The sequence below is a fragment of the Podarcis muralis genome, chromosome 5 (assembly GCF_964188315.1).
Source record: "Podarcis muralis chromosome 5, rPodMur119.hap1.1, whole genome shotgun sequence".
Classification (NCBI taxonomy): Eukaryota; Metazoa; Chordata; class Lepidosauria; order Squamata; family Lacertidae; genus Podarcis; species Podarcis muralis.
This window is the reverse complement of record NC_135659.1, coordinates 33,148,671-33,173,061: the sequence shown is the minus strand read 5'-3', so window position 1 is coordinate 33,173,061 and position 24,391 is coordinate 33,148,671. Positions and strand designations below refer to the sequence as shown.

General features: G+C 43.7%; 1 protein-coding gene across 5 annotated transcripts in view; it reads left to right on the top strand.

The window, feature by feature from the left end:
- Positions 1–4,968: 4,968 nt before the first annotated feature.
- Positions 4,969–24,391, top strand: part of SAMD13 (sterile alpha motif domain containing 13) — a 29,145-nt gene continuing 9,722 nt past the window's right edge. For 2 of the 5 annotated variants that reach the window (XR_013392879.1, XM_028732953.2), the window contains exons 1-2: positions 6,006–6,114; positions 22,707–22,818. Coding sequence is in view for 3 of the 5 variants with exons in the window: in XM_028732956.2 (XP_028588789.2) it covers positions 5,016–5,182; positions 22,707–22,818 (279 nt within the window). In the remaining 2 variants the exon portion in view is untranslated. Of the gene's footprint in view, positions 5,183–5,995; positions 6,115–13,957; positions 14,043–22,706; positions 22,819–24,391 lie in introns of those variants that run through there. The other 3 variants (XM_028732959.2, XM_028732960.2, XM_028732956.2) reach the window with 3 other exon arrangements.

Genomic DNA, 24,391 nt, shown 5'->3' with positions numbered 1-24,391 from the left:
AAAAGCCTCAGCGCCTAGGGCTTGCCGATCGAAAGGTCGGCGGTTCGAATCCCCGCGGCAGGGTGCGCTCCCGCTGCTTGGTCCCAGCGCCTGCCAACCTAGCAGTTCGAAAGCACCCCCAGGTGCAAATAGATAAATAGGGACCGCTTACTAGCGGGAAGGTAAACGGCGTTCCGTGTGCTGCGCTGGCTCACCAGATGCAGCTTGTCACGCTGGCCACGTGACCCAGAAGTGTCTGCGGACAGCGCTGGCCCCCGGCCTATAGAGTGAGATGGGCTCACAACCCTAGAGTCTGTCAAGACTGGCCCGTACGGGCAGGGGTACCTTTACCTTTAAACATGGACTGCAACAGGGCCGGGGGGCCTTTTCTGGCATGGCAGTCCAGATCTAACATCAAAATGATGTTGTGTCCCACTCCCCTGTCAAAGTTGACCTGTGGGGGTACGGCAAGTGGGGACTGAACTCTCCAATCATCGGCTGATGAGCAGAGAATTTAATCCTCTCTAGAGAGGGCTGACCAGGATTTAAACCCCATGCTCATCAGTTGAACCAGGAGTTAAACTGTGTTGCTTTGGATGCATGCACAAGTTCCCTGCAAAATCGAACCCCATGCCCATCAGCTGATGAAACCCAACAGAGTGACACCAGCTGATTGACAGGTAGTTGTGGTTTGGGGGAAATGATCTCATAAGCCAAACTGAACCCCCTTGGACAACACAGAAAGAACAACTGGAGGTTTCTCATTTATTACATGAACATGATGCTATTAGTACTGTGTCATGGGTCTGAATCTGATTGGCCATCTATTTGGGTTTTGGAAAGAATCTTTACTGAAGTCAGTAGCGCCTGGGGTTCCATAGCAGCTTTTTCTCACTTCCGTGAGACATTTGGAACTAATCTGCAGAGACTCTGGCTGAATACCAATGACCAATTTTATCACTGGGGAAGTGTTAGGAAGCATTACTATTTGATAAGACTCCTGTTTTTGCCACGGCACATTAGAATCTGTGGCAGGGAGAAGGAAATAATGCCATGACTGCAATAATGAAGACCACCAAGGAACCACAGGATAGAAAACCTTGACATGGGGCAAGATTTCTTGCCTGTACTCACTCTTTGAAATACAAACAGCTTTCCAATTATGACACTCATTCTGATCTAGACTGCATAGGTGTATGCATAGGTGCATAAGTGTATCTTTTTTAAAAACTGTTTTAATTAAATATTTTCTTGGGTTACAAACATACATACAGTACACTTTGTTTTCAGATAATAAAGTTATTTCAACAGGTCAGTTACATTCAACATGAGACATTAATGCTGTAGACAGACAGTATAAGGTTGGGGGAGAAGGGAGCTCGGGAGAGAGATATCTGGGCATTGCAGTCCTTCCTTTGGGCAAAGAAAACCTCTGTGATACAGTTGACAGCAGGGTGTCTAGTGCTCATTGGGACTGGTAGGGCAGAAAGCAGGGAGGCCAACAGTAAATGGCGCCACAACCAATGACGGTCTAATTCTAGTTTTGCCGCTTCCACAGGAGCCAACTCCTAGGGGCCAAGGGGTCTTCTCCTCCCCCCACTAAAATATTTGAGGGGGGGCAAAGTTGATGGGCATTGCCATTCAAATGGGGTGTGTGCACCGCATCATGTAGGGCTTACCTGGGCACCCTAGGCTAGGGTTACCATATTTCAAAAAGTAAAAACCAGGACACCCCAAAATTGTTGTTGAATTTTTTGTTTTTGCTTTTTTTAAAAAAGCAAAAAAAAAAAAAAAAAAAACACCCACGATTTTTTTATTGACTTGCCTAAGATCCAGGACAAAGCACCGCCTTTCAGAAATTCCCTCCAGACGTCAATTCTGCCTTTGAAATCCCAAAGAAAAATCTGGATGTATGGCAGCCCTAGGGCCCTTCCTTGATGAGTTCTACAAAGGCAACGCTGAGACTTCAGCTATGTACAGTTTTGTGGAAAGCTCTCCCCAGGGAGGTTCGGCTAGTGCAGGGGTGCCAAAACTTTTTTCAAAGAGGGCCAGATTTGATGAAGTGAACATGCGTGAGGGCCAACCGAAGTGGTTGAGCTTTTTTCAGGTTTGGAGTTGCTGAGTTGCTGAGCTTTTTTTAGGATTTTACCCCAAGACATATATAGTCATACCTCAGGTTGAAGTAGCTTCGGGTTGAGCGTTTTCGGGTTGAGCGTTTTCGGGTTGCACTCCACGGCGATCCAGAAGTAACGGAATGCGTTACTTCCAGGTTTCGCCGCTTACACATGCACAGATGCTCAAAATGACATCACACGCATGCGCGGAAACGGCAAATCATGACCTGTGCACGCGCAGACGCGGGTTGTGTTCACTTCAGGATGTGAACGGGGCTCTGGAACAGATCCTGTTTGCATCCAGCGGTACTACTGTACTGCCACGGGGGCTGAATTAAATCGATCAGCAGGCAAAATTATGCCCCCAAAAGGGACTTTGTACATGCCTGGGCTAGTGCCTTCGTTATGCACCTTTAGGCACCAGACCAAAACATTCTTCTTTAGCTAGGCCTTTGGCTGATTGGCAGCTAATGCCCTTTTAAAATGTGTTGGGGGATTATTGGGTGGTTCTTGTTTTTATTTTTGTTATGTATCTTGTGGTTTTATCTTGTGTACTACCCTGAGACCTGCAGGTCTAGGGCAGTATACAATGTTAAATAGTAGCAGCTGCAGCAGCAACAACAACAACAACAGTTAGCAGCATAGGGCTGCCATACATCCAGATCCCATTACTCGGATTTCAAAGGCAGAATTGAAATATAGCAACCCTAACTAACACATGAGGTTCCTCCTGCTGTGTTTCAAGTCACATTTTTACGTTTCCGGTGTACACAGTAGAGGAAATGGGGATGTCTTTACTCAATGCACATTACCCGATTCTCTGCCCCCACCTATGCTGCTCCCTTGAACTACGATCCAATGAAGTTGTCATCTGCACATGTGCAATGGCTGTCTCATACGTACACAACCTCAGCTTAGCAGCAGCTTACATTTTCAAATGGGATAGAAACTGGTTTGGGAGAAAACGCCCCAAACAGCAGTATTTCTCAAGAAACTGCAGGATGCAGATGAATTGTGGCAAGCCAGTGGTGGGAGTGCAGTGAAGCTGGAGTAAGAAGAAACGTGTACACTGTCTAAGGAGGAGAACTCTGACAGCCCCGGGGAATGGTTCTAAATAAAAAGGCAACTTATAATGAATGATTTTAGAGTGTTGTTTATGCTGTACTTTTGTACTGTTTTATTGTTAGCGGCCCTGAGCCCGGCTTCGGCTGGGGAGGGTGGGATATAAATAAAAATTATTATTAATTATTATTATTATTATTATTATTATTATTATTATTATTATTATTATTAACTGGGCCAGGGGAGGCTGAGGCTGGTGAGGCAGTGTCCCATTTGCCCTAATGGAGCAGTCTCCTTTGGATAATAGTGTTATGATTCAGCTAAAGATACCTGGACCAAATCCCCATTTAGCAATACAATGGTACCTCGGTTTTCAAACAGTTTAGTTCCCGAACAGCTTGGAACTTGAACGCTGCAAACCTGGAAGTCAGTGTTCCGGTTTGCAAACTTTGCTTCAAAAGCAGAACATGCTCCATTTTGAGTCCTGAGCTTCCATTTTTTAGTGTTGTGCTGCTAATCTGTGTCCCCACATTGTAATTCAAGCCTTCCATTTCTGATTGCAGTGCTCTGAGATGATATTTGGAGCTTATATTTGGTGCTTTTGTTTTTGCTATTTATTTTGTATTTTTTGTTTTTGAGGCTTTTTTGCTTAATTTGTTTTTGTGACTGTGTGGAACCCAGTTCAGCTACTGATTGATTGAGTGAGTGAGTGACTGCGGAAATGGATAAATGCCCCCCATCCAAACAATGACTATCATCAGTGCAGGTTAAGAAAAAATAATAATTTTAATTTTTATCATCTACAATACTGTTTTATTTATTTTATAGTACAGTACATTGATTATTGCTTTCATTTTATGGATTAATAGTCTTGTTATATAGTAAAATCCATGTTAAATTGCTGTTTTAGGGCTTGTTTTTAAAAGTCTGGAACGGATTATTCTATTTTGTATTACTTCTTATGGAAACGCACACCTTGGTTTTGGAATGGACTTCTGGAACAGATTAAATTTGAGAACCAAGGTACCATTGTAAAGATAACATTATTGTTTGAATCCATGAGTTGGATGTTAGCCGGGTTAGTTACACTTCGTTCCTATTGAAGTCAATAGGGCTAAAGTTCATCACTACAAACATTCTGAACTGATTTCAGTGGGATTCAAGTACAAATTCATATGGACCCAACGCACTAGCTCAGCATTTTAGGCCTCTTTGATTCTATAAAACAGTAATAAACACTGATATATAGTGGTAGCATACATGGGGGGAGGAGACTCATGAAGACTTGTGCCAGCTCAGTAACCTACCATAAATTATTAGAATTGGTTGATACAGTACCACCATTCAAGTCATGTGTTAACCTGGAGTTGGAACAAAGTTGGATATTTACATCTGATTAAAAAACCCACAAAAGGTGTTCTTGTGGCTCAAAAAATCATTTCAAACTAAGAGGAAATATGTGACTCTTCTCTGATGGGTAGTGGGCATAATAAAGGTTTGTAAGATTATTAACGGTGGAGAAAAATGAGTATTTCTTTCTCTGATAATACGAGAAACCCAGCTCACCCAGTTAAATCGATTGGCTCAAGGCAAATCAATTTAATCAAGGCATATAAAATACAGGTTTTATTAACGCACCTTTTCAAAATGGCCAAATTAGGTAGTGAAGTTAGTGTTTTTTTAAGTCAGGGTAGCCCAGCACGCCCTCCTAATAAAAGATCGTAGTGGGGGCTGCACCCAGTGGGCAAGATCTGTAATTTCTCCTTTTTGGCTCCCAGACAGGAGGCAATTAATTGGCTGGCGACTGTTGTGGCACAATGCTAGGCGAGGCACAACCATCAGGCATCTCCTTCGATTCTTATGACCCCTCTTGGCCACTATAGGAAGAGCAGCTCTGATTTGGGGGCAGAAGGACAGCGGCCTACCTGGTTTGAGAGAGGCAGGTGGCTGATTGTAATTCCGGGCGACGAAATTCCTTATGTCTTGAGCTGCTTGAAGCTGAAGCTTCGTGTAATCCATGGAGCCAGGTAAGGAGCAGGCTTGTGCTGGCCTTAGGAGGCAAGTGGACGAGGAGAAAACGACTTCTCCAGTTTAGGTTTGGTTTCTCACGACTTCTCCCGGGTTTCCCTGGGATTTGCCTTCCATGGGGACCTTAGGGGTAAAGGGCGAGTAATGCATAACCACAGCATTTTTCTTCCTTCCTTTTACGTTCCAAAAAAGCAATGGTTCCTTAACTTAATTGCTTTCAAGTGTTTAGATAGAGCTCTGCTTTATTTCTCACTCCTACTTCAATGAGCTTTGAGCGGCCCCCCATTGCAGCAAAAGCAAAGCCTCTTTTTAAGACATTTACAATGTTTTGTCCTCCAATTAAGTAGGTCATTAAAATCATGTTTTCAGAAGTCCTGATAAGCAGGCCAGCAATGTTAAGAGTAGGAAAAGTTGCTTCAGGATAAATACTTTTTAAGTTCCTCGCTCAAGCCCAAACTTGCTTTCATTCAGCGCCCCACCCCACCCATTTCACCTTTTCCACCCACCCGCCTCATTCCAGCGTTTAGCGTATTTATAAATGCGTGGTTTGTATATGTTGGATCACAAGCAACGGGTTTGCAGACTTTTTCTTTTCTTTTTAACGTCCTCGCTCTCAGCACGTTTATTTGGAAGCCGCTTCCACTGATTTCAGTGGAGCTTACTCCCGAGGAAGCATGCTCAGCAGCTCCAAGGGCTCCCTCTCCTTATATAGCTCAAGAACCTTCGCATCGGGTCTATAAATACGATTCATTCTCCCAAAGCGGCAGGTTTCTGGAGTTCTGAACTACGGTTCCCAGCATGCCTCCCTCCATGACAGCTTCTTTCTGATTGGCTGCCCCGTGTTCTAGTTGGAACTCTGCATGTGGCTGCCGCTGTGCTGGGAGGAAGGCAGCCTTTTGCTGGCTATGTATGCATGTATAAATGAAAAAAGGTAAGTGAGCTCTGCTGTGTGCTCCGTTTGCAATGGGGTGTCGTTGTTGTTGTTTGGCCCACTCCTTTTAATTATTGCCTCCCCCTCTACCCCCAGTTCTTTGTTCCTGACCCAGTTAATGGTGAGCGCTTCCCTAAAAGCAGCTGCTTTTCAAAAAGGCATGTTTGATATTGGAATGTGTGTTTAGGAAGATTTAGCCAATCGAAAACTGGAAAAGCAAGACTTGGGGATGCACTGAGTATGATCCCGAAGGGATAAAGAAAATATGTTCAGGGAGGATTACTACACACTCGAGAGCTGTGAAAACACAAGTACTGTAGTGATTTCTACCCCCTCCCGTTTTATGGAAACACCAGCTATTTCTGTTCCTCCTTGAGAAGCTTTGATGTAGTCGAGCAGAGAAGTGGAGGAGCCCTGATGTGCGATATATATATATATATATATATATTTAATTTCAATCTTTCATTAAATGTTTCCCTTCAGGCAACTGATCCCCTCCAAAATCATTGCAGGGAGAAAGAAAGAAATGTTAGCGTTTGGTTTATTCCAAATCCCTTTTGAATTCTAGTTGCATTGCTGCATTATTTTTAAAGTTTGTTTTGCATGGTGTGTGGGAAGCTTCCTTTTCTTCCTCTCATCATAACATGGTGTTGGCACTTTGAAGGATGTTAAAAGCTTTGTAGCTTCTTGGTTAAAAGGTGTTTAGGGATTTAGGACTACACATTAGATGAACGACTTCTTAGCAGGCTTACTTCTCTATCTGTGCGGGGTGTTTGTTTTTTTAAAGAATAAAATAAAAACATTGTTTTGCTTGATTTCACTTCCAATTCTCACAACATTTCTGAGGATAGACTAGAGACAGAAAGCTTTTTTGGCACTAAAAGTTATGACACACCTACAAAAGCATCATGCCCAAACTTTACTCCCTTCCCACTCAGCTGTGTTTTTCAAAAGTATAAATTAAACAGCCTATGTTCAGGTGCACAATATAAAACAAGGAAACTGACACTAAATTCTCCCTGTGCCTACCAGTGGCGTAGCATGGGGGGTGCAGGGGGGGCCGGCCACACTGGGCGCAACATCTGGGGATTAGGGTTAGGGGGCGCAAATCCACGGGTTAGGGGGCGCAAATTACTTGCCTTGCCCCAGGTGCTGACAACCCACGCTACGCCACTGGTGCCTACTATGTACATTCATATTGCTGCTTTTAAGCAGTTGTTGTTGCTTTAAAGGTAGAACACCCAGGCAGTCAGGGAACTTACTGGAAGGAAATTCACGGAGGATAATTGAGCAGCTTCAGAATGGAAAGAATGAGGGGGTGTGAGTAAAAAAAGATGAGTTCTCTTTATATCCAAAACAAACACATTAGATGCACCTAATATGGAAAACTTCTGAGATCCTGTTTTAAAACTCTGAACTCTTCTTTGTGGCAGTTAAGAATGAGGATTGTGTTAAGCTTGCTTGAGGTTATGACCACTTTGGAACACGGGTCATGGTATTTCAGTGTTCTTTCTATACTAAAAAAGTTTATTTTTAAAAAAATACTTTTTAGGAACTTCCCTGTGAATTCCAGGAAAGTGTAGTTAGGTTAAGAGCTTGAAGCCAATCGTTGTGTTCACTGACCATTCTCTTCCTGTAGGTATCTTCCGTTGCTCTTAAGTAGATACGTGTTTCTTTAGATACGTGTTTAGAAGGGTTATAGCCCACTATTTGATTAAATGAACCTCAAGGTGGCTTACAACATATTGTAATAACATGCACACAGGCACACACCCACCCCAACCAACCAACCCTGGGACTCCAGAGCTGAAAGCCTTTGACCAGGACACCAAGGTTTCACTTCATGCCTCTCAGGAAGAATGCCATGGCAAGGGGGAAACCATCCTATCCAGTGCTTTTTTCCTAGAAAAATAGGTGCCGGTATTCACCATGAATTTATTACTATAAGTGCCACACCTTTTAACAACAACAAAAGAGGTGCTGGTACTGCGTATCCTTGAATACCCCCTGGGGGGGAAGCACTGATCCTATCCCCATCCACCAGCTAGAGAAGGAGCAGCTGCACACAGCTTGCTCCTCACTCAGGGTAAAAGGTTTTCCAGTGCTAATTTATTATTTGTGTGGAAAATGTTTAGGAAGAATGAATGGGTGCCAATTGCAAATACAGTATCGGGCAAACTTGACAGTTCCGAGGTTTTTAAGATACCGTAAGTGTGCTAAATCAGATTGTTCTCTGGGGCATCACAGTTCCCCCTCTCCCCATCACTCTAGCCAGCAAGACTCTGGACTGCAGGGAAGCGCAAACTGGCCCCATCCATTGACCAGGGGACTTAAGGCTGCTGGACTGTCTGGTTTTTAGATGTATGCATGGGATCACACCCAAAGATGAGAGCCAGAATGGTGTAGTGGTTAGAATCTCAGACCAGGACTTGGGAAAACACAGGTTCAAATCCCTACTCAGTCACAAACTCTAGGTGACCTTAGGCATGTCACCACCTGTCAATCCTAACACAACAGTCAGGGTTGTTGTGAAGATGAGATGGAGGTGTTTGTGTGGAGAACCATGTGTGCCACCTTGGAACTCCTCGGAGGAAGCTGTGATATCTTGCCAGTTCCCTTGAGGATATAAAACCTATTAGTATATAAAGCCCTTAAGAAGTCAGGACCAGTTTACCTACGCGATCATAGAATCACAGAATTGGAAGGGGACCATAAGAGTCATCTAGTCCAGCCCTCTACAGTGCAGGAATCTTTTGCCTAACCACCTTGCCCCACATGTGTCCACTTGACTGTGCCAATTGACGGAATTGGCGCTGCTTACAGGTGCTGCATAATACCCATTCCACATTTGTGAGAACTTGTTCATTTTAGTTTGGTAGCACTTACACTTAGGAACCCCCTTCCTATTGAGATCGAGCAGGTGCGTTCACCGTACTCTTTTTGGCACCTTCTTAAACGCTAATGTTTAGACAAGCCTGCCCAGATGCTGAGAAAGCCGAGGTAATTTTAATCTGTTTTAATATTTTCACTTTTGTATGTTTTAAAGTACTGTTGTAATTTTGGTTTTCTTGTTTTATCATTTCGTAAACTGCCTTGAAGGTTGTTTTCTCCCTCATTCAAGTGGTATATACATTTTATGAAATACAAATAAATCTGTGCTTCAAGATGCTGGCAAAATGAATTTCTCAGACAGAAGTAGACTTGGGGTCTTCTCCCATTTCATCAGTATATGCATATCCATATAATTCTGTGTTCCTTGTCTCCCATTTTCTAAATTCATAGTCCTTTCCGTTCCTCAGCCTTTTGAACCCTCTTTTCCATATTACTCTGTTAAAAAGAAACCCAAAAAACCCAGTGCTTACTTCTCTAAATTTAACATAGTACAGCCAGAATTGACCCCGGGATTGCTCTCAAGAACAAATCACAACTATTGGTGCACGGGAGCAAGGGGAAATGTGGCGTGTGTTTATATGTGCCTGTGTGTGTGTGTCAGGAGGTGAGCAGTTTGGGCAAAGGCAGAGTTACCTACCTGCTTATTTATAAAGCTGGTTGAGAGATTTCTTAGGGTGGTTCCTGCTAATCAAAACAAATAACAAGAAGCAGACACTGAAAAAATACAGTCATATCTCAACTTACGAATATTTTGGGTTGCGCATTTTCGGGCTGCGGACTGCGCCGAACCTGGAAGTCCCAGGTTACTTCCGGGTTTCGGCACATGCGCAGAAGTGCAAAATGACACCATGCACGTGCGCAGACACGGTGCTTCAGGCTGCGAATGCTGCGGGTTGCGAACGTGCCTCCCACACGGATCACGTGTGTAATCTGAGGTATGACTGCACATTGATAACCAGCAGGAAAGCAGTTTAAAAAAGAAGAAAAAAACCTTTGAAAACTCCAAGCAGCATCAAATTTACTAAGGCGAAAAGGCTTGGGCAAATTAAAAACCATTTTTAACCCTGCACCTTAAACCAGTGTTAAATTTGGTGCCCGGTAGGGAGCTCTGGGCAGAACATTCCAGAGTTTGGGTGTTACCATGGTAAAGATCTGGTTACCTCTAATGGTGAGATTACCTGTAAGAAGGACCTCTGATGAATGATCCTAACAAACCGACACTCCCCTGCAGGAGCAGACAGCACTTTCAAAGCTTTGGAATCGCCACCAAGAAACCTCTGCTTTCCAATTCACACACCCGCCATAACAGGCTGCGCTTCAATAAAGTCGCAAGTGGCATTTAAACAGGTGTCGGTCATGCTAAGCCATGTTTTGAACAAGCTAAAAATGTTACCTTTCCCTAGGCTACAGCTACGTATATAAATCTGCAAAACTATAAAAAGGGCTGGCCCGGATTCTTGCTAATTTGGGGCCCTATGTCCAGCAATGTGTTTGAGCGTACAGAGAGCTGGGTAGAACCTCATCTAGAGTCTCATGCATCCTGTAAATACAAACATATCCTGACCAGCTGTGGTGAGTTGGGTGGGTGGCAAATAACATCTCATAAGTACCCAAAGCACTGTCTAACCTGGTTATTTAGGCATGCTTATGTTACAGAGTGTGACCTGGCTTGGTCAGTAGTGACCTGCTTCCCCTGCCGGACACCTTGCTACTTCTTAATATGTAACCTCGCTCATTCTTAATATGTAATTTTGGTGCAATAAATGAATAAGAGAAAAGAAACATTTGATGTTAAACCGTATGAGGAATGTGTATACAGTCATGGCTAACGGCCCATAGGGATGCCTGGACATGACTGGATTTCAAATCTTGTGGCAGGGAGGCAAATCTGTACCGAGGGACAATTACCCCGTACCTCTTTATAAACTAACAATTCATAATTGCCTTTTTTATTATTTTGCATCTGGCCATGACTGGCTGGATGGGAGTACTAATGGAATTCTGCACTGCCTTCATGAGGGAAAAGTAATCATTTGGTTTTATTTCATGCCCACAACAGCAAACGTTTGGTTATATCCTTAAATGAGAGATCTATCCAAATAAGCTGGTTTGGGATTAGACGTCTCTCCTGAGTTGCATAAACATATGCAAATCTTAAATACCTGGGGCTTCATGCCTACTTTGAAAATACAGATGTAGAGAACCATGAAAAATGGTATCTTGAGTTTTCTCACTTCTATGAAAACATTTTATTCTGTTCACAAGAGTGGTAGTAGTAGTAGTAGTAGTAGTAGTAGTAGTAGTAGTAGTAGTAGTAGTATGTTTTGTTTTGGTCACGGCAAATATTTTTAAATGTTGTTTTCAAGATAAATCCATCCCCACCTCTCTCTTCAAAGAGACTTAAAAGCAATCAAGAAACAACAAATAATCCTTAAGAAAAATCCAACATACACTCACAATAAGTTAACAATATCCCTAACTAATATTTCTGCCTTTGTCATAAAATTAGCAACTCAAAACAAACTCGCAGGTTTGAATTTCTCTCTCTGCTTTTTTCAGTCAGGTTAACGATGGATAGCATTACTTGACCTCCCCACTTGCCAGGAAAAAGTTTCCTTTGCCCCCCCCCCTTTTTTTTTTACATCACAGGAGTGGAGTAGCTATTTCTTCTTTCCTCAGCTGCCTTCTCTTGCCTTTTGCTGACCTTCCACCTAGAAAGGCTAGAAAACCCAGCTGCAAAACTTGCAAATCAGCCTTGCTTTGCTACAGCTCTGAGCAAGCTAGAAGGTCCCCCTTACCCTGACTTCTCCAGGCTTGCTAAAATGGCGGAAAAAGTGTCTTGTTTCTGCAGAGCCGCCAAGAAGCAGTCCATGTACATGCTTCTCCCTCACCTTAGAACTAATTGCCCCGATACCATCATGAGGAGAAATCATCGTGAAAGCTCAATGAAAAAAGACATTTGAAGGAGCCCTGAGTGAATAAAGGATAGCAATTTCTGGGAAGGCAGCCAGTGTTGAGGGAATTGATTCCCTGATGAAATTGCCCCAGCTTCACTTCCCCCTCAGATGAGCCCCTCACTACTGCTGCCTTGAGGCAAAGAAGAAGTCAGCTGTGAATCTCCATTTTTGTGTCTGTTTCAACTTAGTGTCCTTCCCTACCAGCCGTCTCCTCCTCTGGCATTGCCACAAAGAGGAACTGGAAGTGATTGCTTATATTTTTCATTAACCACCGCTTAGTGTTCTGTCTGAACCCAAGAAACTGTGGGTTAACCTTAAGTATTGTTAATGTAAACATACCAAATTCAAACCACTTTTTTTTTTAAAAAAAAGTAAAAGGCAGTTATACCAGAGCCCATAAATTAAGTCAGTTCTTAAGTCCACCCCCTGCTTTTTAAAAATTTAGCAAGGATGGTGTTCAATGGCACGAAAGGTCTTCTAGCTTGCAATCATTGCTACCAAAATCATTTCAGCAGGCATGGGCAGAGAGAACATCTTTAAAAAGTCAGCTATAGCCCTGAAGACAGTTGCTGCAGCTTGTGTGTGTATTTCTTTTCCACAAATGTTGACGTGGATAGAAATATACACATGAATAAATTAAAATTACCTCACTAACTGGAGCCCAAGAGAAATAACTTAATTGATATTCTATTCATTGCTGATTAAAAAAAAATAATTGCCCTAGAACTCCGGGAGATCCCAAAGAGTGTTTATGGAAAAGGTATTGGTCCTGGTTCAGTTGTACGTAATAACATCACTGTGTGGAGGTGAGATGAATATTCCCATGCAAACCCAGCCAATTTCGTGGGGCGCGGATGAGTATCGCCATACTGATAGGGATGTATATTGTCATATGTGTTGCTGATGCCAACTGTGAGAAACCTACCGTATTTTTCCATTTATAAGACTAAAAAATAATGTCAAAAATTAGGGGGGCATCTTATACACAAATATATCTCCCCCCATTTTCTTAAATCTGATTCCCCAAAAATAGGGGGCGTCTTATACATGGGGGCGTCTTAGAGACGGAAAAATGTGGTACTCTTCTCACAAGAGTTACCCAGCTGGGTTGAGGCAATTGAAATTAGACTCAGTACACTATATTGATGCTTCACTTGTTGCATAAAGAACTCTATGATGTTTGGGAGTCCGTTTATTTGTGCTTCACCTGTAGAATGAAAAAAATACAGAGGATGTTGATGTTACACTTTTTTTAAAATGTGAGGGTGGCAAGTAACTTGACTGGTGTAGGGGAGAAGAAATAGTGTAGCTGAGTATCATTTTTCCTCTAGCAATTTGGTAGATTGTATCGCACATTTCATTCCTCTCTGCACAACTATGATATTGTTTGTATTTCCACATTATTTATTACTGCAATAATATCCCACCTTCCCCCCACCCCCAGGAGCTCAAGGTGGTGTACGTGATTCTTCCCCTCCTCATTTAATTCCAATGACCCTATGAGGTACATTAGGCTGAGAGGCATCAACTGGCCCAAGATCACCCAATGAGCCAAATGGGAATTTGAACTCTGGTCTCCCAGGTCCTATTCCGATGCTCTAACCACTATACCGTACTGGGTCTTTGTAGATGGGGAACTGTGTCTGAGGGGAAACGTCTTACCCAAAGGCTGCCAAGTGCCCTTCTGAGCAAGGGGACCCACACTGAAAAGTCTTAGTGCACAGTCCATGGCCAGAGGAGCACACTTCATGCCGATTGACAATATGGCAATCTCATTTGTTGAAGCTCCAAACAGAATTTACCAAGTTTTCTTTTAGAGATAATGTAATTTGAAGACTCATGGGTGGGTGATGCTTTCCCACCACTTTTATCTTATTTTATCTGATTTTTTTTTCAAGGGAAAAATCAAGGTTTGATCTCCTTGGTTGAGGTACTCTTTAGCTATAGCTTCCAAGTCAGTGTAGCTTTCTTCTTTCTCATCTTTATTAATCTAGCTCCTGACATAAAAGACACTCCCGGCCTCCCCATGCTGTCCATTGACATGGAGAACAAGGAAAATGGATCTCTCGACACAGAAAAGTAAGTGGTTTCCTTGGGACAGTCATTTTGAGAACAGTCAGTGCCATTTCTTTCGAGAAAAGAGGTGCCGGAAAACACCTTCCTCGTTCTCTTAAGAGTGGCAATGGTGCCCATCTGAGAGGTGCCAGAACCCACCTGAAAGGTGCTCTAGTTAGAGAAAACATCCATCAATATAGCATCCCTGTTTTGTCGGGATTGAGGTCAGTGTATTGGCCCCTCATGTAGTCTGTCAGTAATCTCCAGGCACTTGATTCAGTATTTCTACCCACCACCAGCTGAACTGGATGAAAATGAGAAGTATAGTTTGGTGTAATCTGTTCAACTGACGGCATCTCATGCCAAATTACCTGGATGACCTCATTAAGTGGCTTCATGTAGATGTTTAGATAGCATGGGGTAGGAAATATGACCCCTGCAGAAATGCATAGCCCCACAGCTGTGGGACTGCAGGAATCAACTCTCCTGGCAGGAGCAGAGCCACCTCAATCAGGTGTCTGAAAGGACACCATGTTTGTGGTTATTGAAAGTCACAGAGGAGAATTAATAGGGTCACACACACACACACACACACACACACACACACACACAGTTTCTCAGTTCATGAACCTGGTCCAAAATTGCGCCTAGCAACCCACTTGGCATTAAAATGCCAGTATTTGCCCTCTGTGGTTTGTGTGTTGTGTCGTTTATCCATATCTTACTAGCAAAGCACATGCCATAGTGATTGCCTGTTCTTTCCTTTGATGTCTTAAATGCTTCAATGCAATAGTGTTGTTATTTTAAGGCATTCTGCAGTGCAGATCAACAGTAACTCATAGTCTTAACTGTGGAAGACATGACATATATATCAAGAGGATGGTGGGGATTCATTTATTCCTCTTCTCTTCTCCATCCTCCTTGGTTTGAGAAGCCATTGGAGGATGAAATTTCGAATAAGGAATTGGCTCCTTTGAGTGCATTTGGAACTGCCTGCCGGTAGGTGGCACTGTAGCAACAGTCTCAGGGTGGAAGTCCCATCTGCAGCTTCATGAGCAGATTCCTGAAAGGGACATCAGATTGCATCTTGTAATCCTTGTTGGTAGTTTATCAGGATGCCACTTCTGTTGGTAAATGAGAAGTTTCTTTTGCATCGTGGACCTAGAACCAATAGGTTCATACTAGACAGAGACAAAATATTTTTGTCCTATAGTAAACAGTTGAGAGTTCGTCAACAAGGATACAGTAGATGGTATTCCTTTGCCGACTCCCACAACCTGCTGATATTAAGACCACTGAGCTGTAGTTCAGTGGTGGAGTCCATACCTTGAAATAATCCAGTCGGTTGCACTTGGTGCTAAAGGGTTGATATATAATATTTCGTAAGCGTTCTAATGTTCTTTGAAAGTGGCAGCTGAAGCTTTTCACAATCTCTGGCATAGCCAGGAGGAGGAGTTTGCAAGCTGCTTACTGGATAGTCATGCTGCACACACACTCCCAACAGAATTACACTGGCTACTAATTAGCTGTCAAACCAGGTTTTTTGGATCTGACCTATAAAACCCTGAAAAGCTTAGGAGCAGGTTACTTGAAAGAGCACCTCTCCTTTACTGCTCTACTCACCCATTGTAATTAGCTGAGGAGGCTGCCCTAGTGTGCTGCATTTTGGGGCAACCAGAAAAAAGAGCCTTCTCTGTGGTGGCACCCTCTCAGTCAAAACATCTCCACCTTGAGCTCAGATAGGTGCCAACATTATTAATATTTCAGCACCTGTTGAAGACATACCGAGACTTTGGCCAGTGATTAGTTCCAGAATTCGACGTCAATGTTTTGCATTGTCTTGATCATTGCTGCCTTATGTCCTCTATTGCTGTAGAGGCTGTTGATATTTTAACGTTTTCCCCCTTTGTATTTTGCACTGCCTTTTGCTGCCATACGAAAGGTCATGTGAAAATGCTTAATTCAATTAAACACTGTTTGAGGTTGCATCCAAACTTAATCTTAACTATGGTTTGTTGAAAGAAGCTAGCTCCCTAAACCGCAACTTGCGAAGTTGCTTTGTATCAAACCAACTATAGTTACAATTAACAGTTTGTGAGGTCCAGGTGCCTAGATAGGCTGTGGTTAATCAAAAACAGAAGACAAACTTCCAAACTCTTTACAGCCACATCGGAGAAACAAGGGGGGTGCATACACACATTGGGGGAGCTGGTCTTATTCCTATCTGAACACACCTTGAAGTGAAGGCCCAAGACAGGTGTTGATCATCATGTGAGCTGCACACAGGTGGTCTGAAGCGAGCTACCACCATTCCTGTGGAGCCTCCTTTTATTGAGACAAACATGCAAGCTAGGCAAATACATTTTGGGCTGTGACCTTTACACATCTTCCGTCCCGCGATTGTGGGGTGATACAAAACTATTTTGGCACCTGTTCCACAGCGTCATTTTCCCCTTGCACAGTGTATGATGTAGGAGACAAAAGGTCTCGGGGGGGAAACTTACAGACAGGACACCGCTGACTTCTGAGACCGCAAAAGGTCAGACATAGGTGGAACGATGTACCAGACAGCTGTGGCTTGTCTGGGGGGGGGGGTTCCCTGCACCCCAAGGTCACATGTGCAGGCAGACTGTGGCTGCCTGCTGGCAGGGAAGTGTGCTCCCTCCGGACCCCACTCCGAGATATCCCTACAGACCTCGTATTTGCACATCAACATTATTTCTATTTGCTGGACTAATTTTTTTAGATATTAGTTTATAATACGATAGCAGAGGTGGAAATTACATGTTGCATAATTTAAGCATCCATCAACCTTGGGGAAGGGGAACCTGTGGCCCTACGTATGTTCTTGGACTACAACTCCCATAATCCTTGACCACTGGCCATGCTCCGTGGGGCTGAAGGGAATTGTAGTTCAACAGCTCAGCTGGTTACAGCATAGTGCTGAAATAATGCCAGGGTTGCAGGTCTGATCCCCGCATGGGACAGCTGCATATTCCTGCATTGCAGGGGGCTGGACAAGATGATCTTCAGGGTCCCTTCCAACTCTACAATCCTATGATTCTAAGATTGGGACCCACCCCTTAAGGTTGATAAATGCATAACATAATGTATGGACATAACCTTTGTTGGCTGTGATCCTGACGCTTAGGGTGCCAGTTTAGATGCACATATTTTTCTGTCTTAGCTCTCTAGGCATTATGTTGATGAAGCTATGTTGTAATACCTAAGTACATATCTACATAGATGAAAAGGGTGGGGGGAAGCCACTTACTTCATGTAGTTACCACAAGATGGTGAAAGAGCATGTTCTCATTCCACCACGTTGTTTCGTAGGCTCCAGTCTTGGCAAGCATCTTCCATTAATTTTTAACTCCTGCTTGGAGATAACCAATGCAATCTGCTAATATGCAATAAGTATCCATGTATTACAATTCTAAACACCCTCTTATAAATCCCTTTCAATTAGTAGCCTTGTATCAGGTTCACAGCAGAGGAAATCAAAACCAGACCAGCTTAGATTAAATCCTTTGCCCTTCGGCTCTTATGATTAGGAGTTGGATGCTAATGGAGTCATTTCTTTATTTTTATTTTTTAAAAAGAAACTATGGGCAAGCATAATTAGCTAGTGCAGAAACTGAGTTTTAGATGTCTACATGTGATGTATGTCTTCCTCTATTAAGTATTTGTCACTTTGCAGCATGGATTACAAGTAGGATTTTAAACTGTTTTCAGTCCATGGTGGGGCAGATTGGGCTGTTGTTGTTTGAACGCTGCATTCACATCCCATCTTATTCCATTTCCCTCCCCCCCTCCCTTTGTTAAGCTCTGCATTATATTTGAGCTTTCACACGACATAGAAGCCACTTCTGGAACTAGAGTGCCAAGTTCAGTGCTCATCTATGTGTTATTTGCTTCGGGGGGGGGGGATCCATGTGGAATCAACTGCTAAACTTGTGCTATACAGTGGTACCTCGGGTTACATACGCTTCAGGTTACATACGCTTTAGGTTACAGACTCCGCTAACCCAGAAATAGTACCTCGGGTTAAGAACTTTGCTTCAGGATGAGAACAGAAATCGTGCTCCGGCGGCAGCGGGAGGCCCCATTATCTAAAGTGGTGCTTCAGGTTAAGAACAGTTTCAGGTTAAGAACAGACCTCCAGAATGAATTAAGTACCGGTACTTAACCCAAGGTACCACTGTATTCCACTGTAGTTCCGGAAGTGGCTTTTTACATCCTGTGAAAGCTCAAATATAATGTGAAACTTGAATAAACTGTCATGTGAATGCAGCCTAAGCAAGACTATTTACTACTGCAACATGATGGCAATAGATGAGACAGAGGGAGAAGAAACTAGCAGGGTTACCCCCCACCTAATGATTGCAGTTCCAACCAGCATAGCAGCAGCATTGCATAAAGTTAATGTACTTGAACCTCCTCCTTGCCAGGGTTTTGCTGAGGTGGCTTCTGCTGCTTCTGAAGGAACGAATCCCACCAGTGATTGCAAACCTATTCAACAGAACAGGCATAAAGCCCTGAGGAGAAGTCAGCAGTTCAGGGTTCCCTTCTCAATCCCATGGCTGGTGCTCAGTGCAAAGATTGGGCTGTGGCTTTCAACTGTGCTAGAACAGAGGTTTTCAACCTTTTTGAGTCCACAGCTCCCATGACCAACTACATTCTTTCTGCGGCACCCCTGTGGGGCTCAGGAGCCCAGGTATGCCACCCCTTGCCTGCAGAGCTGGCAGCTTCTCACCCTTTTTCGAACACCCTCCTTTGTGGAGTGTTCCCTCAGCCTCCTCTCCCCTCTCCTTGGGAGTCCTGCAGGCAGCCGCTGCTGCCACCCCTGGTCTCTGACCTGCCCCACAGAGAGGTGCTTCCTCACACTGCCCCACAGGGGCCTGGAAAGAGGATGCCCCCAGTTTGAATGGCCAAATGGAGACTGGCCAAAGGTAAATGTGAGGCCAGCATCTTACTCATCTTGGGTGGCCGCAGCGGGCGAGGATAGGCTCCCCTTCTGCACTGAGCACTGGTGTCTGCTTGCCTGGCCTCCCAATTGTCTGTCCATTCCCAACAGCAAGGGCTGGTGGACTGGCCTGCTGGGCTCCCTTGCTTGCTTGCTTGCTTGCTTGCTTACTCCAAGGCTGCCTCAGCTCCTGGCAGCCAGCACCCCTGGCCAGCCCCAGAGGCACCATTCACTTGCAGAGCTTGTAGCAGGGCTGCTGCAACAAACAGCTGTGCAAGGCTTTGTGAGGCAGAGACGTGAGAGGGTATCAGAGGGAAGGGAGGGAAGGAAAGAGGGACAGAGGCCAATGTTGGCCCATAGCACCCCTGACCATCATTCAAGGCACAAGAACCACTGAGCTGGAACAAAGTCCCTCTCTTTGGCTGCTGCTGCTGCTGTTTTCCCAGGCAGTTTTGACTGGGCAGTTTGATCTCTGGGCTGATTCTCAGCTTTGTGAGCACTCTCACATCTACTGCAAGTATAGCCTATACTGGGGGTGTGAACAACGTGTGTGTCTGTCCCCAAGTGTCCAATTTGCTGCATGTGTGAAAAGTTTCCAGTCTCCCTCAAGCCTCGCCTTCTTTGGTTTGTTTTATTTTATTTAAATGCCTCTGCAAACCATTTAATGGTTTAGAAAATCCCCCTAAGTGCTGCACAACATAAAAACAATAAATAATTCCATTAAAACAAAAAAATGCAATATAAAACCAGTAAAACGGCCGTATAGAAGCAGGATATTTTATGAAAAAAACCTTTATAAACTGCCCTGCATCCACAGAAGCATGAATGTGTGGGCCAGTTTAGCACGTCAGGAAATTGATAGTTAGCTTGCCCGTTCCGTCTACAGGGACCAGTTCAGTATTGATAGTCTACTGTATTTAATGTGCAACCAGCCCATAGGATATGGAGCATGGAATGGTGCAGCCACCAATCCCATGGTAGGCTGGCATCTATTTAGGATTGCAGCTGCTCCATGGGGTTGACACATTTCTGCTTTCATGGGTGTGCAGTGCGCTTCTGAGCTCTTCCCCCCAGGTCCCTGCAGCAGGAAAAGAAGATACTGTACAGCTTGCCAGTTTATGGTTCCGGTTCTGTTTGTTTCCTGTTGCATGCCATTCCCAGTGCAAAATGACAAGGCTGAGGATGGGTAACTCAGCAGACCAGCCTTATTGCATTCCTGTAGCAGCTGGCTCATGTACATAAAGGACTGCATTTCAGATATAAGCATATACACAACAGTGGAGTCAACAGGTTTGTGTAGTAATCTTTGTTACGCTTTTCCAAATTGCACTGAACATGCTACACTTGCGTAGCCAGAGCCTCCAGAACTCTGTCATGCCCTTCTGTTCATCTAGGTCAAGGGAGCAGGCTGGCAATATTGCCTTTCCTTAACAGTGCCTGCGACTGAGGTCATGTACGCCAAGTGTTTTAAATACTGAAAAGTACTATAGAAATGCTAATGTACTATTACTTCATGGAGAGCTAGTGAGGCGTAGTGATTAGAGCATGGGTAGGCAAACTAAGGCCCGGGGACCGAACCCGCCCAATCACCTTCTAAATCCGGCCAGCGTGTTTTTACATGAGTAGAATGTGCCCTTTTATTTTAAATGCATCTCTGGGTTATTTGTGGGGCATGCCTGGTGTTTTTACATGAGTAAAATGTGTGCTTTTATTTAAAATGCATCTCTGGGTTATTTGTGGGGCATAGGAATTAATTCATTTTTTTTTTTCAAAATATAATCCGGCCCCCCACAAGGTCTGAGCGACAGTGGACCGGCCCCCTGTTGAAAAAGTTTGCTGACCCTTGGATTAGAGTCTTGCCTTAAAAGAAACAAATGGGTTTCTAGTCCTTATGACTGTGACAATACTTGAAAGGGTGTGGTGAATCTTGGAGGGCAAAGGAATGATGGATTAAAATTTCCAAGGAGCAGGAGCTCATTGATCCACACATCTCCTTAGTGAAGCAGATTAAATTATTCAGAATAATAAACATTGCACAACAAAGCATGCAAATTAACACACACACAAATATTTGGTTGGGTATATAATTCAGCTTTTTGAGGTGCACAGTTTGGGTGGGTTAGCTTGGCGTAAAACATCTGTCTTTAAAAAAAGAAACAAAAAACACCACTGTAAGCGACACTGTTTCTGCAATTGCAAGAACCATGCACAGAAAATGGCTATTTTCATCATGAAGTTATGCAGGAAATGCCTTAGTTAAGCCCCTTGAGCCGCTTACTTGGGAAAAACACTAAGAAGCCCCATATTTTGCCCAGCTGATATTCTCCCTAGAACCTCAAGATGGCTCCTGGATAATGTAAACAAGCCCAAGGTTGATGCATGTTCAGGGACACCTGCCCCAAGATAAGACCCCACGTACACAAGCTTGTTTATTGTTTATTTAAACAATTATATAATTCATTATACAGCTTTAGGCGCCAGGCAAAAACGTTCATTTTTAACTAGGCCTTTGATTGATTTGATTGACATCCTATGCCCTTTTAAAAGGTGGATTTTTGGGGGGAGGGGGTTATTGGGTTGTTGTTTTTATTTTGGTTACGTATTTTGTGGTTTTATATTTTGATTTTATTCTGTGAAGCACCCTGAGATCTCCAGGTATAGGGCGGTATATAAATTCAATAAATAAGAAATAATAATAATAATTTATATACCACTTCACTACAATGAGTCTAAGTGGTTTAACAAAGATACTGTGTGTGTGTGTGTGTGTGTGTGTGTGTGTGTGTGTGTGTGTGTCATTTAAAACTATAACATCAGGCATCAATTGAAATAGCTGCTGGAATTTCTTTTTTAAAAAGTCTTCATTAGGTGCTGGAAGTTCAACGGGATGAAAGCGCCTGTCTGACCTGAACTGGAATAGAGTTCCACAAATTCCACAAGCTTTTAACTGTTATTGTAAACCGTTCTTGAAGGAAGACCAAGACGCTGTGCTTGCATTCTGCAAAGTGGCTGTAGGGGCAGCTACGTAGCGAGAACGAATATTCACAGGAAATTTGACCACATGTCTCCCATACTACTTCTGAATGCAATTTACGTGTGCTGGGTGTGGCAGCTCTGTAGTGGGAAACCTGCGGCCCATGTGGTCCTGGGCCTAATTTCATGCAGCCCAAATTTCATGTGGCTTACAAAGATGGGCATGGCCAAACTTGGCCCTCCAGCTGTTTTGGGACTACAACCCCCATCATTCCTAGCTAACAGGACCAGTGGTCAGGGATGATGGGAGTTGTAGTCCCAAAACATCTGGAGGGCCGAGTTTGCCTATGCCTGGTCAACATTGTGTTTGCTTTTGTTTGTGGAGGGGCAAGCAGTTGATTTTTTTCACATGGATCTCCTTCGCAAAGAGAAATACTCTCTACCCCACTTGTAAAGTAAGCCCAGCTGACTTTGGGTCTTTGGTGGAAAATCCCCTGACTTTGGGCCTTGGAAGCACAAGAAAGAAATCAGTTTGTTGGTTTAACCCAAGAAGAGCGCAGGCTTAAAATCAGACTGGGTCTCTTGACTCAGCAAGGCATTTGTGAGGGTTAGAACGCAGGTGAGCTTGCCTTTCCTTCCTTATGGTGAGTTTCCCTTCTCTCTTAGGGAGCAATAAGTTACTCAGCACCTGGTACATGCGTGCGATGCACAAATATTAACATTTGCTTGCATTTTTTAAAATTTCATAGCTTGGTAGAGAATGGAAGACCACCTGATCCTGCTGACTGGGCGGTTACAGATGTGGTGAATTATTTCAGAACAGTGGGCTTTGAAGAACAGGCTCATGCTTTTCAAGAGCAGGTAAATCTGTTTGGACAATCCACCTTGTAACTGTTTGCCTATGCGCCTGGGGACACTCCTAAGAAGCAGTGTAGGCAGTTGTCACAGAAGGATTAAATAGTTGAATTCTTTGCTTCTGTTCTAAAAGACCAACATGGCATAGTTGGAGGGGAGGGGCGTGTTTGTATGATTACGCCTGCAAGGCTATGCACACTGTTTCTAAGAGTAAGGCCCAGTAAACTTAGCTGGACTTAACCTCTGAGCAGGCATGTCTAGGATTGCTTATTGGCAAAACTGCCTGGCTCTACCACATTTGTGAACTTGGGCATAACGCTTAAGGCTGCAATTCCGCCCAATTTAACAGTCTCAAACTTGCTGGCAGATCAAAACACAGCTCCCAATCTGATTACTCATTTTGCAATGCAGTTTAGGTGCGCAAAAGTATTGGGTGCAGGAAAATATGTGTTTTACCGTCTGGATGCTCATAAAATGCATGGGAAAGCATGGGAAAATGTATATTTTGAGGGAAATGCATACAATATAAATGCAAATATTTTGGGCGTTATTTTTTTAGAAGAAAAAATTACACCAAATGGGATGGAACGGAATGCCAACAAAAATGAAATGGATGCATTTACAGTATAATCCAAACCCAAGATCCACCCAGATATTACTAAGCGAGTTAGTAATAAGTGGGTCGTGAGCTGTCCTAGCTGAGCTGGTCTAGTTCCCTCCTTCTGGTTCAGCCAGGGATATGCTATCATAAGTCCTTCATCCTGGCTGAGGTGAAGCTGTGCTGGCTTAGCCAGGGCTCAGGGCTCAGGTAGCAAATCTTTCACTGGTGTACCTCCCCAAGGATGACTGTGTTTCAGTTCGTGTACTGTTTTGTCAAGCAAGCACAAATTACGTAGACTTACCTTTAAATGTGAGCTGAATCACATTATTATTATTATTACTATTTTTTTTATTATTTATTTTGTGCAGTCCTTGCATTTGCCAAATCCAACCCATGTGTGACTTCTGGTTTGTGGAAGAAACCCAGCAAGCTTCATTTGCTGCACTGCCGCTCTGTTAGCAGTTCAACCTCCGCACATCCTTTTCGTCTTCACTCTCAGTTGTAGTATGGATTTATGCATGTGTTTGTTTCTGTGTGGAAGAAAACGATGGGTGGCTGGATTTCTCCAGCACCCAGGTGTGGGTAGGTGAGAGTGCTGAGCCTTTTACCCGAAATGGAGATTTAGAAAGGAATGAAGATCTTCTCGTAGGCAGGAGACTAGCCTTTCCCAGCCAAACTGACCCCCAAGCCAAACTGGCGGGGCTGATGTGAACTGTGGTTGTTCGAAAACAAGTGGAGGATACCTGGTTAGGGGAAGCTGCGTCAAGACAACCACTCTCCTCCCTCCTGTTCGCTGGCCCAAAAGGAGATTGCTTCAAGCTGTAGCTGGGGACATCAGAAAGTCTGGCTAACTCTATCCCAGGGGTCTGCAACCTTTAAGACAAAAAGAGCCACTTGGACCCGTTTCCGAAGAAAAAAAAACCTGGGAGCCACAAAACCATTGCAACATTTAAAGCATGCACGACGCTGCCCTCCGAT